This window comes from Halichoerus grypus, chromosome 6, assembly GCF_964656455.1.
Source record: "Halichoerus grypus chromosome 6, mHalGry1.hap1.1, whole genome shotgun sequence".
Classification (NCBI taxonomy): Eukaryota; Metazoa; Chordata; class Mammalia; order Carnivora; family Phocidae; genus Halichoerus; species Halichoerus grypus.
The window spans coordinates 45,772,901-45,797,817 of NC_135717.1; the positions used below are offsets into that span (position 1 = coordinate 45,772,901).

Below are 24,917 nucleotides of genomic sequence, written 5' to 3' on the forward strand. Positions count from 1 at the left end.
ATTCTCTTTCCCTCTCCCCCTCCCTCTCTAAAATAAATAAATAAATCTTTAAAAAAATAAATATAGGGGTGCCTGGGTGGCTCAGTCGTTAAGCGTCTGCCTTTGGCTCAGGTCATGATCCCAGGGTCCTGGGATCAAGCCCCGCATTGCGCTCCCTGCTCAGCAGGGAGCCTGCTTCTCCCTCCCACTCCCCCTGCTTGTGCTCCCTCTCTCGCTGTGTCTCTCTCTGTCAAATAAATAAAATCTTTAAAAAAAAAAAAAAAAAAAAAAAATATATATATATATATATATATATATAAAAAATATAATGAACATTAATTTCAGATAGAGAATAAAGCCAGGCATACAATTAAAAATATCATCTGTCTATAAACCAAAGAAATTTAGTCTCAAACAGGATAACACATAAATTAACTTGTAAGGTAAAATAGGTGATTTTTATAATGAAAAAATTAAACTATAAAACCATTAATAGCAAGTATTAGTATTTTTATAACCTTGAGGTAAAGAGAAAAATTTTAAGCATACCCTTCCAAATCAAAAACAGTAAAAAGAAGAAAAATCAATCTATATAGCTACATGAAAAGTAAAAGCTTATGTACGAAAGAAAAATACAACACAGCTACATACAAACCAATCACAGATTGGAAAAGATACCTTCAAATACACTAGGAGTATTTATTCCATGGTCTTTATAAAGAGCTCTTTCACATGGATAAAGAAAAATTTAAAAACCTCAAAAGAAAAATGTACAAAGCCTAAGGCTGGCCAATATGAAAGTCAATAAACATCTAGAAATCATTCCACTCTCTAACAAACAGATACTTCTGAAAAATCCATGGGGCGCCTCACTGGCTCAATGGGTAGAGCATGTGACTCTTGATCTTGCGGTCATGAATTCAAGCCCCATGTTGAGCGTGAAGCCAACTTAAAATAAATAAATAATCAATCCATTATTTTGCCTTTACGTATGACTAAGTGACAAAAATTTAAATGAAGATGGGGCGCCTGGGTGGCTCAGTAGGTTAAGCATCTGACTCTCGGTTTCGGCTCAAGTCATGATCCCAGAGTCGTGATAGCGAGCCTTGAATGCAGCTCTGTGCTCAGCGGGGGGAGAGGGAGGTCTACTTCAGGTTCTCTCTCCCTCTTCCTCTCCTTCTGCCCCTCTCCCAGCTTGTGCACAGGCACTCTCTCTCTAATAAATAAATAAAATTTTTTAAAAAAAATTAAAATAAAGAATACTCAGGCTTAGTAAAGGTACTGGGAAAGGGTCAGTCCCACAGGCTACTGGTGAGAATCAGATCAGGCAATATAAAATAAAAGCCTTAAAAAAATCATTGTCTCTAACAAAAACTAATGATGTAATGTATGGTGATTAACATAACATAATAAAATAAAATTTAAAAAAAAAATCATTGTCTCTTTCCCCACACTATATGTCTAGGGGCATATGGTGAGGTTCAACAACACACACACACACATACACACACACACACAGCCTGGCAGGTTATACACCAAAATATTAACCATGATTATCGATGGTGAGATTCTGGTTATATAAATTTTATTTCCTCTCTGCTTATCTGTGTTTTCTAATTTTAATGAAATAACTTTACTACTCATATAATAAAAAAAGTGCTTACAATTTATTTCAAAAGAATTTTAGATAGGTAACTTTAAATTTCAGAGAAGGGTGCCTGGGTGGTTCAGTCGGTTAAGCATCTGCCTTTGGCTCAAGTCATGACCCCAGGGTCCTGGGATGGAGTCCCGCATCAGGCTCCCTGCTCAGAGGGGAGTCTGCTTCTCCCTCTCCCACTCCCCCTGCTTGTGGTCCCTCTCTCTCTCAAATAAATAAAATCTTCTTAAATAAATAAATTTCAGAGAAAATTCAAATAAGATCATTCCACTAAAAGAAACTACAGAATATAAACTCAAAACCAAAAAAACAAACAAAACCCCAAAACGGGAAAGGGCAGCTCATACTTTAATTCATGGGACATAAACAGACTTCATACCAACAACCTAGTTTTTAATGTCATTTCAGAAAAAGGCACTAATAACACAGCAGTTTAGCTCCCCTAATTAAAAATATGAGAAAAACGTGAAAAATAATTTTAAAAGCCTCCAAACTAGGAAAAAACTGCTTCTAAAGGCCCAGTTATCTGAGACTGTCAGGGAAGCCTGAGAGAAGAGTGCTATAGACACTTCCGGTTTTCATACACACTGTGTCATGTCCTAACTTTATGTCTCCAGAACCAATTAGGAAGGAGTCACCCCCTCCTCCATTCTTACTGACTCCAGATGCCTCTAATGGCCCACAGTCTACTCACCAAACTGTTGCCATTAACAAAATCTATTTTCACATACCTGGAGTAACACTCTCTGTCAAGAGCTAGAGTCTACTTTTAAATCGGATTCAATGTACCGCCATAAATGTCAGAATGCTTTACCATTGGCCATGAGAAACTTAGGGATTAAGTCCACGTTCCAGTCTCTTCCTCTCCCCATCGATGCTGGTGGTGCTCCTGGTATTTTAAATCGTTTGTATAACTAAAACCAAAACAAAAATGACCCATAATGTAACAAAATTTACTTTTCATTATGCTATTCTTCCACGACATGGTTTTGGTATAATAACTAACCACCAGAGGATGAGGTAAAGTATAACAACGGCGTTTCATTTTTTATCAGATAAAATTTTTAGAGAAATTCCAATACACAGCTAAGTTAAATACACTACTAATGAATGCTAAAATAAGTATTACAGAGGTAGTATTTTTTACTAGCAGAAAAGCAAGAACACAAAACAATTTGTCAATAACACACTAGCTCTGCAGATACACCATTTGTAGAAATCATTTAAACTCATTCTCTCCTGAATAAAAAGCTAACAAAAAGGCTTAATTTTGCTTCCGTAGTTATGGAAGGAGTCAAAAATAAATTCTGGACTCTTCAAATCAAAAAAGACAATTAAAGTTAGTTCCAGTTAATTTGTAAGTTTCGTGAGTTGAGTAGGAGCTCTAGATAAAAAGAAGCTTATGGTCTAAAATTTGGGAATACTCATTTTATTGCTAACGTGGAAGCGAATAAGCAAAGCTGGTATATTTACTAATAAAAAATCCCCAAGTCCTTGAGTATATTCACTGGGGAGGGGAAAAAAAGCTTGCTCACCTTACTGAAGATTAATAAGTGTAGGCAGGGTGGAAGTAAGGATGCCAACTTGTACAGATTATTAACAATGAAGAGATCTGGTGGTCATTGCTTTACCTCGGGTCAGAGTTGGCATCATGAAGAGTGAGGGAGTTCAAACATTCTATGCTTCCTGATGTGATGCAATATGAACTACACAACAATACTTTCTTATTATAAGCTAGCTTAGACTTTTCAGAAGAAAAAAAAGTGGGGAGATTTCTGTAGACTAAAAGAATAAAGAGAAACAACACCAAAAGCCATGTTTGAAGTAGTTAAAAAAAAAAAACAAAAACACTGCCACCACACACAATATAAGACATTCTTGGCATCACTGGGAAATCTGACTGTGCTCTGGATATTACTGTTAATTTCCTTAAATGTGATAACGAATGATATTATGATCACGTTGGAGAATGTTATTTTTAGCCAGTGAATGCTGAAATATTTAGGTCAAGTATCAGGATGTCTATTACTTTCAAAGATTCAAACCAATAACAAAAAAAGACATAAGGCAAATATTGCAAAATGTTAACTGCTAAATCCAGATGGAAGGTTGATCCACTGGTATTATTCTTTCAACTTTTCTGTAGGCCTGAATACAGAAAAAAATTTTGATAAAAATATGAAGTCTATTTCATCAGTCATGATTGATAGTAACTGATATCTGTGTATCTCTGGTAACACACAGTACAGCTTGTATCCACGCATGTGGATGCTGAACAAACCTCACAGAGAAATATTCAGCAAAACACACTTTGGAAATGCTTCGTTTGCCCACAGTCTAAAAAAGCAGGAAGCAGGGGAGTAGAGTAAAAGGAACTAAAGCTCTGGAGTCTTACAACCTAGGTTCACAATCCTTCTCTGTGATTTTAGTAACACAGACTACTTTGTCATCTGAAAAATGGGGATAAAAATCCCTCCTTTGACTAACTGGAGGGACACATAAAACTAGGTGGAAAGCTCTGGCACTGTGCTCGGCATGTATTAAATCCCCATCAGAAGTCCATACCCTGCCCTTCAGGAGATAACCGGTAACTGCTGCAGACGGCAGTGAGGCTCCAACTGATGGGTCAGCAAGCCCTAAAACTAGCCGGTCCTGAGAAAATGGGAGGCCACAGACAGTCTAGGTAAGAAAACCAAACCTATCCATGAGGAGTAAGGCTGAGACGCACGAGTACGAGTTTCAGAGAAGGAAAGGCACACGAATTTGCTCCAATGCTTACATCGTCCAGGGGTGTTATAGATGCACTTTCTCCTCCGTAATATGGGTTTCTGTCCATGTGAAGAACTTTCTTCCCATTCACTGACATTATACCTGACAGGATACATTCCTACAGGGAAAGCAAAAGTATCTTCAAAAGAAGTGAAGTGTTACCACATGTTTCAAACAGACACTTACCGCCCCCCCCCCCCGCCCGCTACTTTTTTTTTTTTTTAAAGCCTCTCATTAGGGGCCCCTGGGCAGCTCAGTCGGTTGAGCATCTGACTCTTGATTTTGGCTCGAGTCGTGATCTCAGGGTCCGGGGGTCGAGCCCTACATCGAGCTCCGTGCTCAGCCAGGAGTCTGCTTCTCTCCCCTGCCACCACCACTCATGCCTGCGCGTGCTCTCTCTCTCAAATAATCTTTAAAAAATAAAATAAAATAAAATAAAAGCCCCTCATTAAACACTCTTATAGTAACTAATACTTATGTATGTACAATATATGACGTAACTTAAGGACAAAGCCCTAAAGCGACTAGGGTTCCAAGTGTGGTCTGTGGAACCCCATGGGCCTCAAGGTTAAGACTATTTTCATAACACTAAGACATTATTCACTATTTTTTCACTGTGTTGACATCAGCACCGATGGTGCAAGACCAAAGGTAGAGAAAAGTTAGGGCAGTAGCTCCACACTGTGCCAGTCATTATACTCTACACCACCAGGCGCTCACAGTTTAAAAAACACAAAAAAACAAGGCTAATTTCACTTAAGAATGTCCTTGATGAAGCATTAAAAATTACCTGTTAATGTACCCCCTTGAATGCCACCTCTTTAATACTCTGTGTAACAAAATGGGAAGTCCACATAAAGTAACTCTGGCTCAAGGAAAATCTTTTGTACAACTGATTTGTTAAGCTGAACTAGCAACTTTTTTTCATGGATCATCATTTTTATTTGAAAGAACAACTGATCAATTTATTCAGACTTAGGTATTTGGCAGGTGTGGTTACAGATTTCATACTATAATTAATCATTTAAAAAAACCTGCCATTTATGTTTTGGTATAAATCAAAGAATATCCACAACGATGTGAAAGGCGCTCCTCCCTAGTCCAACTACACATCGGTATGAGCCTGATTTTCTTCATATACTTCAGCTAGGGCAGTATTTCACAAAAGTCTGAACACCACAGCAGATGAGAATCCAGCTATATTTCAAGCCAGACGTTAAAGAGATGTGCAGAAAATGTAAAACAGGGGCACGTGGGTGGTGCAGTCGGTCGAGCAACAGACTCTTGGTTTCGCCTCATGTTGTGAGATCGAGCCCCACGGCAGGGTCCACGCTCAGCAAGGAGTCTGCTTAAGACTCTCTCTCCCTCTCTCTGCCCACCCCCACTTGCCCATGCTCACTCTCTAAATAAAATCTTGAAAAATAAATCAATCTTTTAAAAAATGTAAAACAATGATACTCTTCTCACTTTTGTTTTGGAAGATAGTTACACTTCATAAAACGTATTCATGTTAACATGTAATGGGTTTATCATTAAGTGAATTAATATTTTTAAAAATTGCTCAGTGTTGATTTCTAATGATAAATATTGATAGATATAACCCTTATAAACAAAACTCTTCAGGGTCCTTAATTTTTAAGAGTGTAAACAGATCCCAAAGCCAAAGAGTTTGAGAACTAGAGCTCTAAAGGAAGCATCCAGGATAACAAATAAATTGGCAATAGAGAATTATAAATGTCCAGTCTCATACTAAGATATACCCTGTCAAGATAGAGGGGGAAAATCAAGAAAGAATATGATTAATGAATTAATGAGAAGAAACACAGAGATGGGATACACATTCACTCAAAACTCTTACACCTGGGTTTTGGTGATCAAGGCTTTATTTTTTTTTTTTTTTAAGAAAAGGGAAATTCCATGTATCTTCATTAATCCTTAGAGCTTTTCAAATTTACCCCAAAGACCCTAGGTAGCAGAGAACAATCTCACTCCCCTAGAAGTCTGACTTTGATCCTTTATTTTAAAAATTCGTATGTATTTCTAATTTTACTCCATAATGTATCTATTCATTTTAGTATTTTTAAAGGTTTTTAACTATTGTCTGGTTCAAATTTTATTCTAGGAAGATGCATCATTTCTTATTTAGATCAAGACACAAACACTATGAGTGCTCCAGGCCATTTCATGCCCTATTCCAGTCCTAACTACAACCCCACACCCCACACCCTCTCATGATTTCTAAGAGTGCAGATGGAATCATGCAGTATATCCTTTTTGTATATACCTTTTATTCAACATTATGCTTACAAGATTCATCCAAATTATGTTTTGTGTGTTCTTAAAATGTACTTATTCTCACTGCTACAGAGCAGGGGTCCCCAAAGTACAGGAGCCAAGTCCAGTCTGCATACAATCTTCATAAGTAAAGATTTATTGGTAAACATCCATTCATTTACATATTGTCTACATCTGTTTTCTCTGTACCACGGTAGAAGTGTAGTGGTGACAGAGACTGTGGAGCCTGCATAACCTATTTCCAACACAGACCTTTACAGAAGGTCTGCCTAACCCTGCAAGCAGTGGATGGATCTCAAAGGGTGCTTCCCAATTCAGTACCACCTGTGAACGTGCTCGAAATGTAAATTCGAAGCAGGTTTTCAAACTTCACTTTGCATCCGCATCACATGGAGGTTTCGTTAAAACAGACTGTGGGACTCCCATCCACAGAAGTGGGTTGGGGCTGAGAATTTGCCTTTCACACGAGTTCCCAGGTAATGTTAATGAGGCTGATCCAGGACCAATTTCAAGAACCATTACTAAAGCAGTGCTGCTCCAACTTGAATAAGCGTAAGAATCAACTGGGGATCATGCTAGGGATACGTGGTTGGCTCAGTCAGTAGAGCATGGGACTCTAGATCACTGGATCACGTGAGTTCAAGCCCCATGTTGGACTTAGAGCCTACTTAAAACAAAAAACTGGGGATCATGCTAAACTGTAGATTTTGATTCAGTATACTCGGCGTAAGGCCTAACCTGCAGTTCTAGTAAGTTCTCAGGTGTTGCAGAAGCAGTTGATCCAAGGACCACAGTGTGGGTAACAAAGCAGTAGAGGCTTTAGTTGAATGAATATGCCACATGAATATATGACAATTTATTTATCCATTCTACTATTAATGGGCATCTGGACAATTGCCAGTTTTGACTCTCATAAATAATGCTCTATAAATATTCTCAACATGTTTTTATTATGCATTTGTTGGATATATATCAAGGAAAGCACAACTATGTTCAACTTCAGCAGATAACTCCCAACAACTTTCCAAAATGGTTATTAATTTACACTTTTGTCACAGCAGTGTATGAAAGTTCCTGTTGTTTCAAATCCTTGCCCAACACTTGTGTCTTTTTAATTTTAGCCATTCTATAGTTAGGATGTGGTTTAATTTGCATTTCCTGACAACTAATGAGGTTGAGCACTTTTTTAGTTTTTTTTATAGTTTACTGATAATTACAGTATCTTCTTTTGATAAGTGCCTATTCAAATTATTTGCTCTTTTTAAAAATGGGTTTCTTTTTCTTACTGCTATATAAAAGTTCTTTTTATATTTCGGATAGATAAAAGTGCCTTACTGGTTCTATGCACTGCAAACCTTCCATTCTGTGGCTTGCCCTTCCACTTTAATGATGTCTTGATAAAGAAAACTGAAGGCATTTTACAACTACAAAAATCAACCCTAATCTTATCAAAAGCAATTCACTTGTCCAAAAAACAAAATCCAAGGAAGCACTAACATATATGGTTCAATATATTACACGAAAGTAAAATAAAATTTACATTCACAAAAACAGGTTACGACATAAACAGAGGAAGATGAAACAGTCCTATTTCCAGCCGACAAAGGCAGTCTCCAGAGCTCAATTTTTGGAAGCAAAATCACAGCAAGCAACTCTGAGTGTTGCATATCTTCTATATATAACTTTTCACACTCCCCTGCAAATAAGCATGATCCACTCACTGGACCATGGCTCTAAAGCAAGCACTAAAGGTGGAGGCTAAATAAAGGGCTCAATAATTTAAAGATTCATTGAAGTCCAAAGAGCTGGTAACAACTCTTAGAGGCATCACTTGGAACAAATATGACAAAAGCTAGTTAAATCTTCAGGTTCATGGATTCTCCTAAGCCCCTCTATAAAAGATTGCTTTTACATTGCCAAAAGAATAAAATACATAGTAGCATAAGTGTAATACTTTACATTTTGCTTTAAAGCATGGGATGAACTAAATCCCTGATAAAATTTGTCAATCATATCCGGGCATAGGGCATACATTAATGATCTTAAAATTTCAATATCTTACAAAATTCACTCAAAATTAAAATTCAGTACTACTACCTATTTGATGAATATAGAATAACAAGCAAAGCACATTAAAGCCAGAGAAAATACTCTAATTTCCTTTTTTTGCAGTAGAAAACCTGGTCCACCCATCATATATATCAACAATATTGATAACTTTTACCAGAAAAATCTATGTATTAGTGAATATTAACTAACATAGTGGTTTTAAATCTAACGGATGAGAGTACTCCACATTTAATTCAAACTCACCCACAAATGCCCTGAGGAGGGTAAGAATACAAACTCGCATGCAGAGTAACTGAAACTATAAAACCATCTTCAGAATCCAAGTTCTTTATGATAATGGCATCTGCCACTCATCTGGCATTTCATGTTCTCCTACATAAAAAGAGGTAACCGATCAAATGGTTTAAAGGTCGGGGTGAGAGAAGGGCCCTATCAGTGGTATGAAGTTCACTTCCCTTCAGCACCCTGCACGTATCACCAGAGTTGCAATAATCAGAGTAATTTATTTGGATAGCACCTAAATACATTAAGCCAAAATACCTCTAATGTCCTGAAGGGGCCTGCATGGTGTTCCTATATATGAACTGCGATCAACCTAAACAGGATTTCCTAGGTCAGTGGTACTAAAGAGTATCCTGGTGTCTTGGAAAAATTAATGCCCAGCCCCTTCCTGCTTAGAGAGCAAGCTTCGAAGAGAAAAGAGCCAGAGTACGTTAATATTCCTTTTTTTTTTTTCCAGAGTACATTAACATTCTGATAGATCTTCGAAGTGACCAAACTAAGCACCCACCGGAACTCTAATCCTACTGAATTTTAAAGTTGTTACAAGGAAAAACAAAACATAAACGACAACAAAAAAAAAACAAACAGAAAATAAATGCACATAAAAATGTGATAAGGAAAACAAGGTACCTAAAAACTAATACTAAAGAAAAGTGACTTTTGAAAGCTACTTACCTAGAACTATGGGGAAAATGCATTAACCAGAACATTTTTAAATCAGTTAATCTCAATATTATATGTCAGCAACAACATAGTAAAAATAATGTTTTCAGCGGAATGTTCCTTTAAATATCTGTCCCTTGAATGCATCTCATTAAATGCTGTCAAAAGATCATTTTTCTTGAAACTGGTTCTAATTATATCTTTCCTGCTCAAAATCCTCTCCCACTGCCTAAAAGATAAGTTCAAATTTCTTAGCCTAATACATTAAACATTCTTAGTGATAGGCCCTCTCTCCAACCCAATTTCCCAATCCGCCTCTTCATACCTTCTGTTTCAGGCAAAATAAACTCCCTATTCCTTATATACATCCTGTTCTCAGTACCAATCCATCCTGCTCACTCTGCCTAGAAAATCATGCCTCCTGCTCAAAGCTTACCAGTATTTTTAAAATCCAGCTTACATACCTCCCTCTTTAGGAAGGTTTTCCTGCTTCCCGCCTGAATTCCCAGTCGTGCAGCTCTATTACAGCACTTAGCACTTCCTCATATTAACTCTTATTAGAGTCACCCTCCATATGAGAAGCTATTCATTTATACACAGATGTGTTTACCTTTTTATTACCCATAACTGATCACAACGGTCACAGTTTAAATAACTGAAATTGGGTAAGCCATTACTCCACTAAGAGTCTTTAATCAGGTACAAGGGGAAGGAAGATAGAAGGGATTGCCAATTATCATGGATGTGAGCCAAAACATTTAGTTAGTGGTTTTTCAAACCAAATATCTCACTACTACTTCTAGATGCTAAAATGTGTCTGATTTTACTTCTATCCTTTGGGGCCAGTATGCTTGAAACGGATTTAAAATACAGACTGTCTACAAGATATTTATACCTTCCAAAAGTAAGACATTTGTACATATTGGCCCTATGATCACTACTGCAGTGGATAGAAAGTCCTTCATCTACAAAACTCTAACATAGCAACGGCAAGGATTTTCAAGGAGCAAATCTGAGAGGCAATTTAAAATTTTTAAATCAGATATAAATTCTTTTAAATCACAAACTTTTAATAAAGAAAAAGGGTAAAATTATGTCTGGGATGTAAAATAATTTCTAACCATCTAATACTGAGAATACTGGTTAAATCTCACTAAAGTACACATTTCTATTCGTAATTCCTTACCAGAATTATTATGTAGAACAAAACAACACAAATACCTGAGAGCCACAAATAGCTGTGGAACTAGTTACCCTTTTATATACTATTTTTAAGAAGATTCAAGAATTTACTGCCAACCCCAAAGTCAATTAGAAATAGCATATTAGGTGGTCAGATGTTTTCTATTCACCCTGAAATCAAAATAAAAGTCACCAGCCTAACAGCAAAGCAAGGGAGGGAAAAAATGAAGAGCAGACTGAAGAACTCACAAAGGCCAGCAGTCTGAGAGTATTTAATAAGGAGCACCCAAGCTTACCAGGTTATCTCGATGGCTTCATTATGTTACAGCGTTAACACAGTAATTAATCCCCATGATGGGAAATCTTAGTTATCAAATAAATTATGTTCCTTAGTTAAAGAAGGTGTGATGTCATTTGGAAAGGCTTTTTTTCAGAAAGTGGTGGTTCTTTAAAGGGATAATCCTCAATTCCTTAGAAAATCCAATTATACAAAATACTCCATTTCTCCTAGATAGAGAATGATTTTGTTCCAAGTTTCACGTTTTATGTCTTATTTATTAAAGTTACGATCAACATTTGTGGATCACCATGACCTTCATTTTAGAAGGAACAACTGATACAAAACAGTGCCAACACTAGGCAACAGAGTAACTATGACACTTATTTACACTTTCTTTAAAAGTAAGTTAGTAACACTAAAAGTACTTGACATACAGCCATCACCTAATATTTTGTACCCATAACTGATAGAGTATATCTGTTTTTAGGTTCTTAACTCTCTGGCACTAAATATTTATAAGCCAAAAATTAAGAAAACTAAGTTGTATGTTCACTCCAATAGTCAATTCTGGTTTGAGGGTTTTTAACTTGGTGATCTTATTTAACGTTAAGTAGTCTTTGTGTCATGAGAAACGAGGGTACACATTTACCATTACCAAATCATCCCACCATCACTACTCCTCTCAATGAAAGTAATAATGTGAATGCTCTGCATAGATATAATTCTCCAAGAACATCTCAGAAAGCAATCTAAGAAGGCTCACAGGGATTAAAGTTATCATAGCTATAAAGTGAGGGCAGAAATTGGTCTGATTTCCTGTTGCGTACCTACCACTCATCAAAAGGTCAAAATTAACCCAAATGAATACTTAAAGTGCATTATCTTAACTTGGTTGTTATCCAGTAAGACCATGCTATCTTTGACACAAAGTGATGCTTCTACACCAGGCATGTAGAAACCTGCAGGACAGATCTGCGCTCATTTGTCCACATCCAACTGACCTAATCAAGAGCAAATCTGAAAGACCAGCAATAACCATAGAAAAAACAGAACTGGCTCTTATAACACACTGGCAGCAACCGAGCCATTCCAATGGGCGAAATCCTCCACAAACTACTAAGCTTGGAATCCCAATTGCACGCTTTAGAAATATTAACTGAAGAAAAACAGCCCCGCAGCTGGTAGGCCTGTTCATTTAGGCATCCAACCCTTTTGCCAATTCACCACCTAAGAAATTCGACTGAATCCCTCACATTCAAAATGACTAAATAGTTTTCTAGATAAGTGACCTCATCTATTTGGTACTACCTCCTAGCCAGTCACATGTCTGCTTCGGACTGGTCGGTAGGAGAGAACCTGGCCTCTAGCAAACCATCACCGGTCCATTTCTTAGGGGAAAGCCCCGAGGAGGCAATGGACGCAGGGAACGGACCAAACCAAAGGAGATGGCAAAGGTCAGGAGAGAAAGTATCGGATAGACAAGCTTTGAGAACACTCATTTCCAATTCTACAGATGCTCAGTAAGCGGGATGAGAGTGGTTAAAAGGAATGTGTAATGCTTCTCATTTGAAGTGGGGGGGGAGGTAAAAAGCTAATTTTCTCTAAGTTCACTGAACTGCATCAGTTACAAGACGGTGATTATCCAATGACTTGTCACAAAATCTTGTGCCTAGCTCTGGTAGGCCGAGACCGACGAGCAGCGGTGGCTGAAGTCGAAGTAGGAAACGCAGCTGCGAGCGCTCCCGCCCTCCCCCACCCCGCCTGGTGCTTTTCCGTTTCCAATCGAGAGAGGCCATCAACCGTGGAGGAGGTGGAGGGGCACCCACACCCCAAGCGGGCTGTTTCCCTCGTTTCCCACCCACTTTTACTTCCCCGTCGCTCCGCATTAGGCCACCCCCCCCGGACCGGTTTCTCCATCTCCGGGTCTGTCCTTGCACGTCTGGGGCAGACCCGCCCCCCCTCCCCGGCCTGCGCGGCGGCCGCGAGCCTTCGCCGCCGGGCACTGCCGCAGGCCCCCGACGCCCCGGGTCGCGTCTCCCGCATGGTCGCAGCGGCCCCCCACGACGACGCCACCCCGCGCTCGCAGGGACGCCGTCCGACACGGCGCGGCCCCGCGGGGCGGGCCCGGCCTCCCGCGGCGCGGGCTGCGGGGCGCGGGACGCGGGGCAGGGAGACTCACCGTCAGGCCGGTGCCCAGCACGATCACGTCGTACTCCTCATTCATGGCGGGGGACGGCGAGGACCGAGGCCCAGCGAGAGCACAAGGCGCGGGGACTCGAGGGGCCAGCGGCTATACGACCACCCGGGAGCCACAGGGAAAGAGCTCAGGCCGGTATTGGGGCCCGACGGGAACGGGGAGCCAGGGCTGGAGCTGAAACGGAGCTGGAGAGGAGAGAGGCCGGCCGCCACCTCAGACGGGAAGAGAAGAGCGGGGCAGGGAGGGGAGGGAAGACGGGGAGGGCAGGGAAAGGCGGGCGGCGACCCGGGCCTCCGCAGCCGGGGCGGGGCTTAGAGACGGCGCTCGGGAGGGCCGTCGATCACACCCTTCCCGCTCTCTCATTGGCTGAGTTCCCGTCGCCCGACCAACCTTCGTCCTCTCCCTCCTCTCGCGAGAGGAGGGCGGGCCGTCCCTCTGGCGGTTCCGGTTCCCCGCCCGGCCCGCTGCCACCGTGGTTGGGGGCGGAGGAGGCGGCCGGGCGCGGGCCCCTGAGGGCCTGCAGTGGGGGCGAAGCGCGCCCGTGGCCGGAGAGCGGCAGTGCGCTTCGTTACTCCCTCAGTGGTGTGGGAGCCAAGGCACGCCCAGGGCCCCGAGACCTCCCGCCGCCCTTGGACTTTGAGCCCGTGGAGGGCACGTGCGCCGGAGCCGGCGGCGCGGGAGTCTGCTGGGGACGCGGGCTGCCGCGTCGGGCCCCGCACTCCCGCCCTCGCACTGCCGGGCTCCGTCTAGTAGCCTGGCTCCGGCTGCGGCCCGGGCGCTGTGCAGGCCTCGACCCGGCGTGCTCGCGCGGCCGCGCCTACCCCCGTCATTGGCAGCTTGCTTTGTGTTTCCTCCCATCCGGCCTCCTTTTTCTGAATGAAAAAGCCCCCACCGTCTTGAAAGCAGTTCAGAGATCACAGGCTTTATCTTATTTCCCGCCCTTTGTCGTGCTTGCTGCGTTGCCCCATGTGCGGCCCGAGGAAAATTAATGAGAAGAAAAAAACCCAGCTTTTAAAAAAAGTAACCCTCAGCACAAATGAAGAGGAAGGCCAGATTTGATTTGGAAGCGGGTCTGCGCCTACTGAGAGCTATAGCTCGGGCCAGCTATAGAAATTGTAGCTGACCACATGGGAATAGGGTGAGGCCATGAGTGTGGAAGAAACATTCCTTGCGTGCCTTCCATCTCCTCTACTCCTGCCCACCCCCCAGCCCCCCAACTTTTTAGGATTCCCACTGGAATCTCCAGCTTTGGGTAAAGAGATGGGTGTAAGGAGCGGCTTGTGTTCTCAACCAAAGAGAGGAGGCCCTATAGAGGCAGTCTGGACAAGTGATTCCCCTAAAGCCTTGGACAACCTGTGTTTACAGCCCGTGACAGGTCTGCAAACTCAGACAAAAGAGTTGGTATTTCCTTCTAGAGTTACTCTCAAACACAGCTGGAGAACTATTCAAAGTGAATCTTGGTAGGCAGAACTTCCTTCATATTTACATCATTCAGATTCCGGAAATAATGTAACGGTGTTGTACAATGTTTCTTCACCCCAGAAAGAGTTTAAGAAAGTGTGTTCTATCAGACCATGGACCTTGGGGGGTGAGGGGGGAGTTTAAATTTACATACCTTAATTGGATTTGTATACATCAGTGACCAAAGGAATTCCTATGAGTAGACAAAAATCAAGTGCAAAGTTGACTACTGAACCCATTATGTACCAGTGGGTGTGACTGATTTTTCTGTTGGCTTTAAGAAGGTCCTGCTGTTCTCTCCGAGTATGTGCACATGTATTTATACACACAAACTTAGAAACAACAGAAACTTCTCACAGTTCTGTAGGTTACAAAGTACAAGATCAAGGTGTGTCTGGTGAGGGCCTGCTTCCTGGTTCAAGTTGTCTTTTCACTATGTCCTCAGGTAGTTGGAGGGAAAAGGGATCTCTAGGGCTACTTTTACAATGTTACCTATATTTTTGAACTGACTTGAAATATTGACCCATTTTTTATTTTTATTTATTTATTTATTTTGTGGAGAAAAAAATTTATTTACAATCTAGGGTTGTTGAGTTGACCCATTTTTTAAAAACTAGCAATAATGAGCCTGGCTGGCTCAGTCAGTAGACCATGTGACTCTTGATCTAGGGCTCATGAGTTTGAGCCCCATCTTGGGCGTAGAGATTACTTTAAAAAAAAAAAAATCTTGGGCGCCTGGGTGGCTCAGTTGGTTAAGCGACTGCCTTCGGCTCAGGTCATGATCCTGGAGTCCCTGGATCGAGTCCCGCATCGGGCTCCCTGCTCGGCAGGGAGCCTGCTTCTCCCTCTGACCCTCCCCCATCTCATGTGCTCTCTCTCTCATTCTCTCTGTCTCAAATAAATAAATAAAATCTTTAAAAAAAATAAATAAAATAAAAATAAAAAAAAATAAAAAATATCTTTGGGGCACCTGGCTGGCTCAGTTGGTGGAGCATTCAACTCTTGATCTCAGGGTCATGAGTTCAAGGCCCACATTTGGTGTGGAGCCTACTTAAAAAAAGTAAAATAAAAAATAAAACATAAAAACTAGCAATAACATAAAGAGCCTTTTTCATGTATTGCCATCAACCTCTAAATGTTGAGGCTTTTAAGCATATCTGCTGAAATATGTTACCATGTTTTAAGTGAAGGGCATTTTATCAATATTCAGATGGAGTTAATGAGAAACTTCGAGGCATTGGATAAGGGATCTGAATTTAAGGGTAATGAGGCTCTTCAATCTGATCCCTTACACTGAAGTTCAGTTTTGTTGGCAGTACAAGTCCTGTGGCCCTGAGGAAGCCCCCCCAAAAAACAAAAACAACTAACTGATTTAATCCAAAATTCTATGCCTGCTCTAGGATCTTCATCACCTATTCTAGTTGCCAAGGAACTTGGTAGACAACAAATACTGTTTATGGTGAAGTAGCTTGAAAGCCACTAATTGATTCTGTGTATTAGAAGCCTCAGTTCCTAACAGAATGAAACCTTAGGTTTGGGGGAAGTGGGTGATTGGTGGAGAGGAGTGGAAAATACCATCCCTCTGGAAGATATTTCAAGTCTTTGTACAAAGCAAGAGTCCAGTGTGAGTGTTATTTATATGCAGGTGCTTGGGAATCATTGCTGATCTTTTGCCCTGAGCTCCCACCAGCTCCTTACGGAGGGAGATACTGAGTCCAAGGAAAAGAAAATCAGAACGAATCTTCATCCCGGCCATCTTTCTGTCCTGAACCACTGCAACAGTTTCTCACCCAGTTTCCCCTTCTGTCTGGGCTGACCATTATCTTCCTAAAATGTAAATCGGATCATGTTCATGCTGCTGCCTATCTTTTGCTTTTAGAATAAAATGCAAACCCCTTACTTTGGGCTAAAAGGTATTGTTGAACCTAACCTTTGTATCTCTCTCCAACTTCATCTTGTATACTTCTTGCTCACTACACTCCAAACACACTAGTCTTTCAGTTCCTAAAATCTGGTCAAACTTTTAACCACCAAGGGCCTCTGCACCGTGGTGGGTCCCGTAGCTACTAACCCTCACTTCCCCTCTTACACCTCTTCTCACAGCTGACGCTTTCCACTTCCATAAGTTTCGACATGAAAACCTTCCCTTGGGGTGCCTGGGTAGCTCAGTCCATTAAGTGTCTTCCTTCAGCTCAGGTCATGATCCCAGTGTCCTGGGATCGAGCCCCACGTTGGGCTCCCTGCTCTGCAGAGAGCCTGCTTCTCCCTCTCGCTCTGCCCCTGCTTGTGTGCTCGCTCTCTTGTTCACTCTCTCTCTCAAGTAAATAAAATCCTTAAAAAGAAAAGAAAAGAAAAGAAAAGAAAAGAAAAGAAAAGAAAAGAAAAGAAAAGAAAACCTCCCCTGACCACGTTATCTAGTGTAGGTAGTTTCCCCTCAACTCTTATTCTCTAATCACCCACTGCTCATTTCTTTCATCGATTTTTATCAAATTGGTAATTACATTCTTTACTTGTTTTTGTCTGCCTACCAATCAGAATGTAAGGTCCATGAGGGCAGGGATAGTATCTATCTTGTGCAGAATTATGGCTCTAGAACAATGCCGAGTACCTGGCACATGATGAGTAAATATTTGATGAATGAATAAGAGACCTGGAAGTTGATCCCTAGATCAACAAGGACTACATGTGATGAAATAGGTACCAGTTCCTCTTGATACTTTTGAAAAGGGCAGCTTTTCCTATTGCAGAAGATACTAAGATTATTATTTTAGAGGGTTTTAAAAAGAGGGTTCTATAAAATATAAATCTGTTTAACATCTGGAAATCTAATGCTGAAGATAAAACATATTAGGATATCTAGAAAAAAATTTAATTAAATCCCCAAAATAAATATTTCCTAGTTTATGATAGATTCATTTACCCACACCCACCCAGCCCCACAAAGTGCTCATCTGCTCCCAGTCTCCATCTGAGTGGAGACTGGCTCCACCCTGGGTCCAAACCAGAATTCTAGATATCATCCTTGATTCTGTCTTCTTTCTTTCCTTCCACATCTATTCCTATTTTCCTTTGCTGTGTAACAAACCACCCCAAAACTTAGTGGCTTAACAATGTATTATTATCTCTAATGGTTCTGTGGTTGAATGGACTCAGATATGTGGGAATTGCTTGGGTCTACAATGCAGTTGTAGTCAACGGCTGGGCTGGAAGACTGAAGACCAGACTAGACTGGACATCCAACATGGTGCACTCCCATGGCTGGCAGCTGATGCTGGCTGGGAGCTGGGAGCTTAGCTGGAGCTGTCAACAAGATCAGCTATGTAGGTGTATCCTCTCCACTTGGCTTGTGCTTCTCAAAGTATGGTAGTTGTGTTCCAAGAGTATAAAGTTCCAAGAAACAAGAAATGGAAGCTGCCGGGCTCTTAAGGCCTGGGCCCACAGACTGGCACAGCGTCCCTTCTGCCATATTCTGCTTGTCAGAGCAATTACAGAACACACCCAGATTCTAAAGGAGGAGCCCTAAGCCCACTCATCAATGCAAAGACCTGCCAGTGAATGTGTAGCCATCTTCACTCTACCACAATACCCCGTTATGTTCTGGCCATTCCATCTCATAAAAATCCTTCCAAACCCCCCAGAATCTCCAACCTCACTGCCTCTACACTAGTACAGACCACCATCAAGTTCTCTCCTAGATGAGTGCAAAAGCTTTCTTCATTGGCCTTCGGTTTCGGTGTCTCAAACTTGTTCTCTGTGGTATAGTCCAAGTGATCTTCATCAAAATCAAAAGTGACTGACCTGACCACGTCTTTAAAATCTTTCCTAGGCTTCCACTGCTCTTAGGATCAAGTCCAAACACAGGTTATTTCCTAAGATGAGCTTCAATGATCTGGTCCTCTATTACCCAGTGGACACATCCCTCGCCACAGTCCTCCTCCACCCTCGCCAGAGTTTCTGATTCATTGCCACACTAGTCAGTGTCCAGCCAGAAGAACACAAGCCACTCTAGGTATTTTATGTAGAGGCATTATGCGATAGGGAATTGGTTTCAAAACTTGAAAGGGCTGGAGAGGCAAAACAGAGAAGTTTCCCCGGAGGTTAGGAACAGCCTGAAACTCTGGAGCAAGAGGGAAAATGGCACCACCTAGCCTTCAGGGTCCCCGTGCCGTCAGCCTGGCCCAGCGCCATGAGTCCCCTCCCTGGCTGCTCCGGATGCTGTGACTGCAGATACGACCAACAGGGGAACGTGGAGGCTTTTCCTGCCTCCTGTCTGCCCCCAGCACTTTCCATTGGCAAAACTCACCAGAAGCCAGTTGGCAGAGGGCTCTGGGAAGGGTGGTTTGCTGACTCAGCCCCTGCAATCCAGAGAAAAGCAGGGATGGAGCTGAGGGCCGACAGATGATGAGCAGAGCTGCTCCGAACATTTTTCTGTTCCGTGAGCTTGCCATGCTCCTTACCTTCTAGACATGCCTTTCCCTCAGTCTGGAACATTCTTCCCCTATCCCTCTATGGACCTTGCTTTCTTCTGCTTGTAAGAATCCTCAGTGCAGATGTCACTTCTTCCACAAATCTTTCCTTACTTCCCACTCTGGATTAAATTCCTCTATTCTGGATTACCAGGTACTCTCTATGACCCTTCTCTTGGCACATGGCACCTGGGTTGTAACTGGGTGCTTACCGTTTGCTAGTCCTATGGAGTTGTGTTCCTCTCAAGGGTAGAACTCTACATTTTCATCTTTTTTTCCTTACCACCTAGATCATACGAGGCACTAAATAAATATTTAATGCAGGGGTTCATAACCTGGGGGATAATTATGATGGCCTCTAAATGGTCTGTGAACCCTCAGATTTGTATGCAAAATACAGTGCACATGTGTATTTTTCCAGAAAGAGGATCCACCGTCAGATTCTCAGAGGGCTCAGTAACTCCTACATGATTAAGAAATTCTATGTATGGATAAGGAATGAATTCACAATATTCTTAAGACTTGGGTAAAGAAAAATATAACTTCCAGGAAGAAACTGAGTATCAAAGACCGTCTCAGTGGCTTACCCTACATCACAACTTTTATTGAATTTCTGTATATAGAGAAATGAAATCAGTACCAAGACTGATGATGTACGTACAAATACAAAGTAATATGCAAAATAGAAATCATTAGCAAGTGCAATTAGTCGCAGCTCTATGGAGTGCTTTAAATATAATGATGAGGAGTTGGTAGAATTGGGTGGGGTTTCAGGTGTTGTGGCCAAGCAGGTGAGTCGGGTGTCCCAATTTCCAAAAACTTCATAAGTGTAGGGCAAGCATGTTCCAGATCCTTTCCCCTTTCAGAAAGCTTCAACTTACTCTAGCCTCTAACTACAGAGAAGTGGTGGGAAAATAGCATGGCTGTCAAGGAAAAGCAATTGCCGTTGACTGAAATGATGATTTATTTGTTCCATCCTCAACTAGAATGATCTCTAAGCTGCCCAAGCCTTAATGTTTCTTAGGTCACTTGAAAATCATTGACTTAAATGTTTCTTGTATTAGTTTAAGTTACTTTGGTTTCAAGTAACAAAAACCGAGTCAGGCTATCTCAAGTATAAAGGGGGATTTATCAGAAGGATAAAGGGGCAAAAGAGTAGTCAGGTCTCTGGAAGGAACTGGAGTCAGGAATTGGAAAACTGTCTCTAAGCCCAGCTCATCTCTGTATGGCTTCTTCATTATTTTCTCTCTCTACGGCTGACACTGCTTTCCTTGGATGTGGAGGGTGGGTGATGGCTGGCCGCCCCGTTCAGCTGAGTTACACCACGTCTATCCAGATGCTCATGATAGGGCAGGGTTCCTCAGCCTCACACTGACATTTCAGGCCAGAGCACTCTTTGGTGGAGGGGGTTGGGGGCAGTCCTGGGCACTGTAGGATGTTTAGCAGCACCCCTGGCCTCTTCCCACGAGATGCCAATACCCACCCTCTCCCCGGCCCCAGCTGTGACAATCAAAATGTCTCCAGACATTGCCAGTGTCCCAGTGGTGGGGCAGGGGGTCAAAAATCACCTAGGGTGAGAACCCCTGGACTAGACTCTCCAGGTTTTCATAATTCAACATCAGATTCCCAGACAGAGAATCTGATGGCCTAGCTTGGAGTCTTGTGTCCAACTTGATCCAATTAACTAAAGCCGGGGCATAGAGGCGCATGACAGAAATATGGCTACCAGGAGTCCACATTCATGGGGAGGGTGGCCATGTCCCAGAAAAGAGGAATGAACAGACACTCTAGTAGGTGTCCATGACATTTCCTTCACCCTAGAAGTGAGGTGCTCTAGCCTGACTCTATGGACTCTACTCATAGGTGGTTTAGGAGAACATCTTCCCAGAGAGAGATTTGTGATATCTATATACCTTTAAATTTTTAACCCCAAATCTTCCACTATAAGGCTTTTGAAATAAAAATATCTGATTTTTTTCATTTATCTCTTCAATAATTATTTATTCTGTCTCCTCTGTGCCAGGCACTGGATTTGGCCTTAGTGAGCTAAGTAGATTGGATCCTGCTTACACATTTTAACTCCAGATTGATTTAATGGTTGTGATAGTATAATCCTACTTTGGGTTAGCTTCTTTTCATTTCAAAGCTATTTTACCTTTGACATCTAATTACTATTTTTAATTCTAAAGTTTTTAAATCAATTCTCTTCTTTATACCAGTGTGGGGTTACCTGCCCATCAGAACTGAGTGGTAGTCTTGGTATACTTACCAGCAATTCATGACCACATGCTCATATTTTACTAGAATAGTCAGTTTTGACCACTGAAACTCAGTTGCCCACGGCCCTAAAAAAAATTCCAAGGTTAGTCTTGACTCCTACCAGAAATAAATAACAAAGTATTAGGAAGAACATCTTGTCTTTTCTCAGATAACAGAAAAATAAGTTCTCATGTTAGCTGGCAAATAAGAATTCACTGTGCAGTGAAGTTTATATAGAATGACTCTGTTAGGTTAAAAATAAGGTTTACAGCTTTTAAGCTCTGCCCACCTCCCAAAACAGCATGCTGACCTTCCAGTGTGTAGCCTAAGTCAGTATCTCCCGGCAGATTCTCTTCAAGGAGAGTCCCATGGTCCTGTAAGTTTGGGAAGTGCTGCCCATTATGTCCTCCTTTGGGAGAGTCACAGTGGAGATTGGTAAGGTCCCTGAGAAGTTTCCACGGCCACAGTCATTTTGGAGAGAAATCTGGCCGTACTTACTACATCTCACATGTGCAAATCCTACGTCCCAGCTCTCTATTCCTGGGGACACATCGGAAAGACATTTTCTGGGATATAAAAAGCAGCACTAAAATGTTCATCCAATTCTAATACAGGGGAGCCAAGAGTGGGAGGTAAGCTCCAGCAGCAATCAGAAGGATTCAACCTCAATGTAGCAAAGAGGAGGAGGCTGAAACTAGTTGAGACAAGAGGAGATTTCAAACCCACACCACTGTTATAAACTTTGACAACGTCACACGCCGTTCAAGTGCACTCATGTGTGAGTGCCGGAGCGCGAGTCAAATAGCCACGGCATTCATTAGAGAGTGGGGGTGGGGGGAAGGACAATAAAAGATGGAACTTGACACACAGCATGGTGTAGATTGAGCACACGCCTGTACCTTGGTTCCCACCCCAAGGTCTGCTAAAATGGCACAAAAGGAAGAAAAAGGGTCTAAAGCTTTGCATTCAGAGAGAGCAAAAAGGGAGTCTGCCACTGGATGACAGCAGACCCTCAAGTCTACGACCTAACAGACCAGAGAAAGCTGAACCATCACAGAGGCAAGGCGCCGAGAAGCAAACTCACTCCAGCTAGAGGACTCCAGAAAAGACCACAGGAGTTAAGGGGGCAGGTGCCTCGAAGGCCAGGCGGGGAAGTGGGGTAAGAACGGAACTGGTCGACGGTGCCTACAAGGAGCAGTGGGTTCCTGGATCCCCTCTGCCCCCAGCAAAAGGTGGGTGGTTGACTGTGGACAGTGGAGTCAGAAGGGCCCCAGTTCTGGCAGGCCCGGAAGAAATAGCACACCACCCCCAAGCAAACGGGATTCCGCTGTGGGGTGCCGACAATGCGGGAAGCAGGGGGCATAGGGAAATCTCTGTACCTTTGGCTCAATTTTGCTGTGAACCTAAAATTGTTCTAAAAAATAAAGTATGTTTTAGGGTGGCCTGGGGGGCTCAGTTGGTTGAGCGTCTGACTCTTGGTTTCGACTCAGGTCATGATCTTGGGGTCGTGACATGGAGCCCTGCATCCAGCTCTATGCTCAATGGGGAGTCTGCTTCAGAGTCTCTCCCTCTTCCTCTGCCCCTCCCCCCCCATGCTCTCTAAATAAATAAATAAATAAAATCTTTTTAAAAAATAAAAAAAATGGGGCGCCTGGGTGGCTCAGTTGTTAACCGTCCGCCTTTGGCTAAGGTCATGATCCCAGGGTCCTGGGATCGAGCGCCGCATCGGGCTCCCTGCTCGGCGGGAAGCCTGCTTCTCCCTCTCCCACTCCCGCTGCTTGTGTTCTCCCTCTCGCTGTGTCTCTCTCTGTCAAATAAATAAATAAAATCTTAAAAAAAAAAAGGTATATTTAAAGAAAAACGACCAAAAGGGGGCTCCTGGCTGGCTCTGTCAGTAGAGCATATGACTCTTGATTTCAGGGTCGTGAGTTCGAGTCCCATGTTGGGCATAGTAATTACTTAAACAGACAACAACAAACAAAAAAAAAAGGAAAAAAAAAGGCAACCGAAAGTTTTAAAGAAATGTTCTGGGATAGAATCTCATTTTAAGAAAATAAAATAGAGCATTTTCATTTTGAAAAATCAAAAGGAATCCACACGGCACTTAGCAGGTGAGAACACTGGGTCACAGGGAGCCTCCCTCGTCCCCACTGGGCACGGCTGTTGCCGGCGCCTGACGTGGGCATCCAGCGGTGGTGGGTCTGGACCCGCCTCACTGACTCCTCTGGTTCTCCAAGGCCACAGGCGGATACCTGGCTACTCAGGTGAGTGTCTGGAAGCAGCAGGACCCCTCCTCTTCTGGGGGGATGAAAGCCTTACCCGTCTGCATCAGTCTGCAGACCTGGGCTGTAGACAATTTATTCTTGCCATCCTACATGTTCAGAGGAGCGTATCGTCATGTTTCTGTTTGAATTTTGCTTTGTCAGAAGGTGGTCGGTCTCCCGACCCTCTTGTAAGGGAGAATCACTGGTCCCAGTTCACCTCCACCCCCCTTCTTCACATCACTTAGAGCTACTGGATTCTAGAATAGCCTGGAAAGGACTTTAGAAGCCTTAATTGCCCCATTTTATGGTCGAGGACATCTCTGGCTGAGAAGGTTTACACAGCTCATAACCATCATCTCTCAGTGAATTAAAATAAATTTCTCTTCCGGTGGAATCCAGCCAACATTGTATGTTTTATATAAGCCTTGCTTTAGGCTGTGAAGATTTAAATGTGGACCCAGAGAAGCACCTGCGGGGCTCAGTCGGTGAAGCATCCATCTTCAGCGCGGGTTGTGATCCCAGGGTCCTGGGCTCGAGCCCCGAGTTGGGCTCCCTGCCACCTGCTTTTGCTCTGGATTCCGAAAGCACATCCTCTGCTCTCTCCTGTACGCTCTTTCCCGCGCTTTCTCTTTTCCCTCTCCTCAATTTCTCTTGCCTACTTTCTTCCTGTCTTAGGTCTTTCTTCCCACGGTACCTTTGACACTTTGCCAAACCACGGACGGGAGAAGGCGGCAGGACATAACTGTTTCCACCCCGGATGCACGCGGGCTGCCCGCCTCCCCCACCCTGCCCTCCTAGCGCTATCAGTAGTGGGCTTCTGGGGCTCTGTTACCTCTCCAGGGCGCCTGGTCGTTCTCTCTCTCTCTCAAATAAATAAATTAAATCTTTAAAAAAAAAATAGATTCTACAGATTGTTTCATCTCTGTACATACAGATCTACATCTCGCTCTTTCTAACAGTTCCATGACATCCTGTAATTCAGCCTCATTACTATTATTTTTAGGTTATAATATTAGAAAACTTTATGAAGACAGAAGGAAAACTGTTTGGGGACACTCGTGTAAACACCCAAATAAAGAGTATCCTGCACCTT

At 42.5% G+C, this 24,917-nt stretch overlaps 1 protein-coding gene across 1 annotated transcript in view; it reads right to left on the reverse strand.

Moving 5' to 3' along the window:
- Window positions 1-13,659, reverse strand: part of GDI2 (GDP dissociation inhibitor 2) — a 37,921-nt gene extending 24,262 nt beyond the window's left edge. The window contains exons 1-3 of the mRNA XM_036090044.2: window positions 13,357-13,659; window positions 4,416-4,523; window positions 2,451-2,550 (exon numbers count right to left, since the gene is read on the reverse strand). Of these exons, the coding sequence (XP_035945937.1) occupies window positions 2,451-2,550; window positions 4,416-4,523; window positions 13,357-13,401 (253 nt within the window). The 5' untranslated portion in view covers window positions 13,402-13,659. The remainder of the gene's footprint in view (window positions 1-2,450; window positions 2,551-4,415; window positions 4,524-13,356) is intronic.
- Window positions 13,660-24,917: the final 11,258 nt, after the last annotated feature.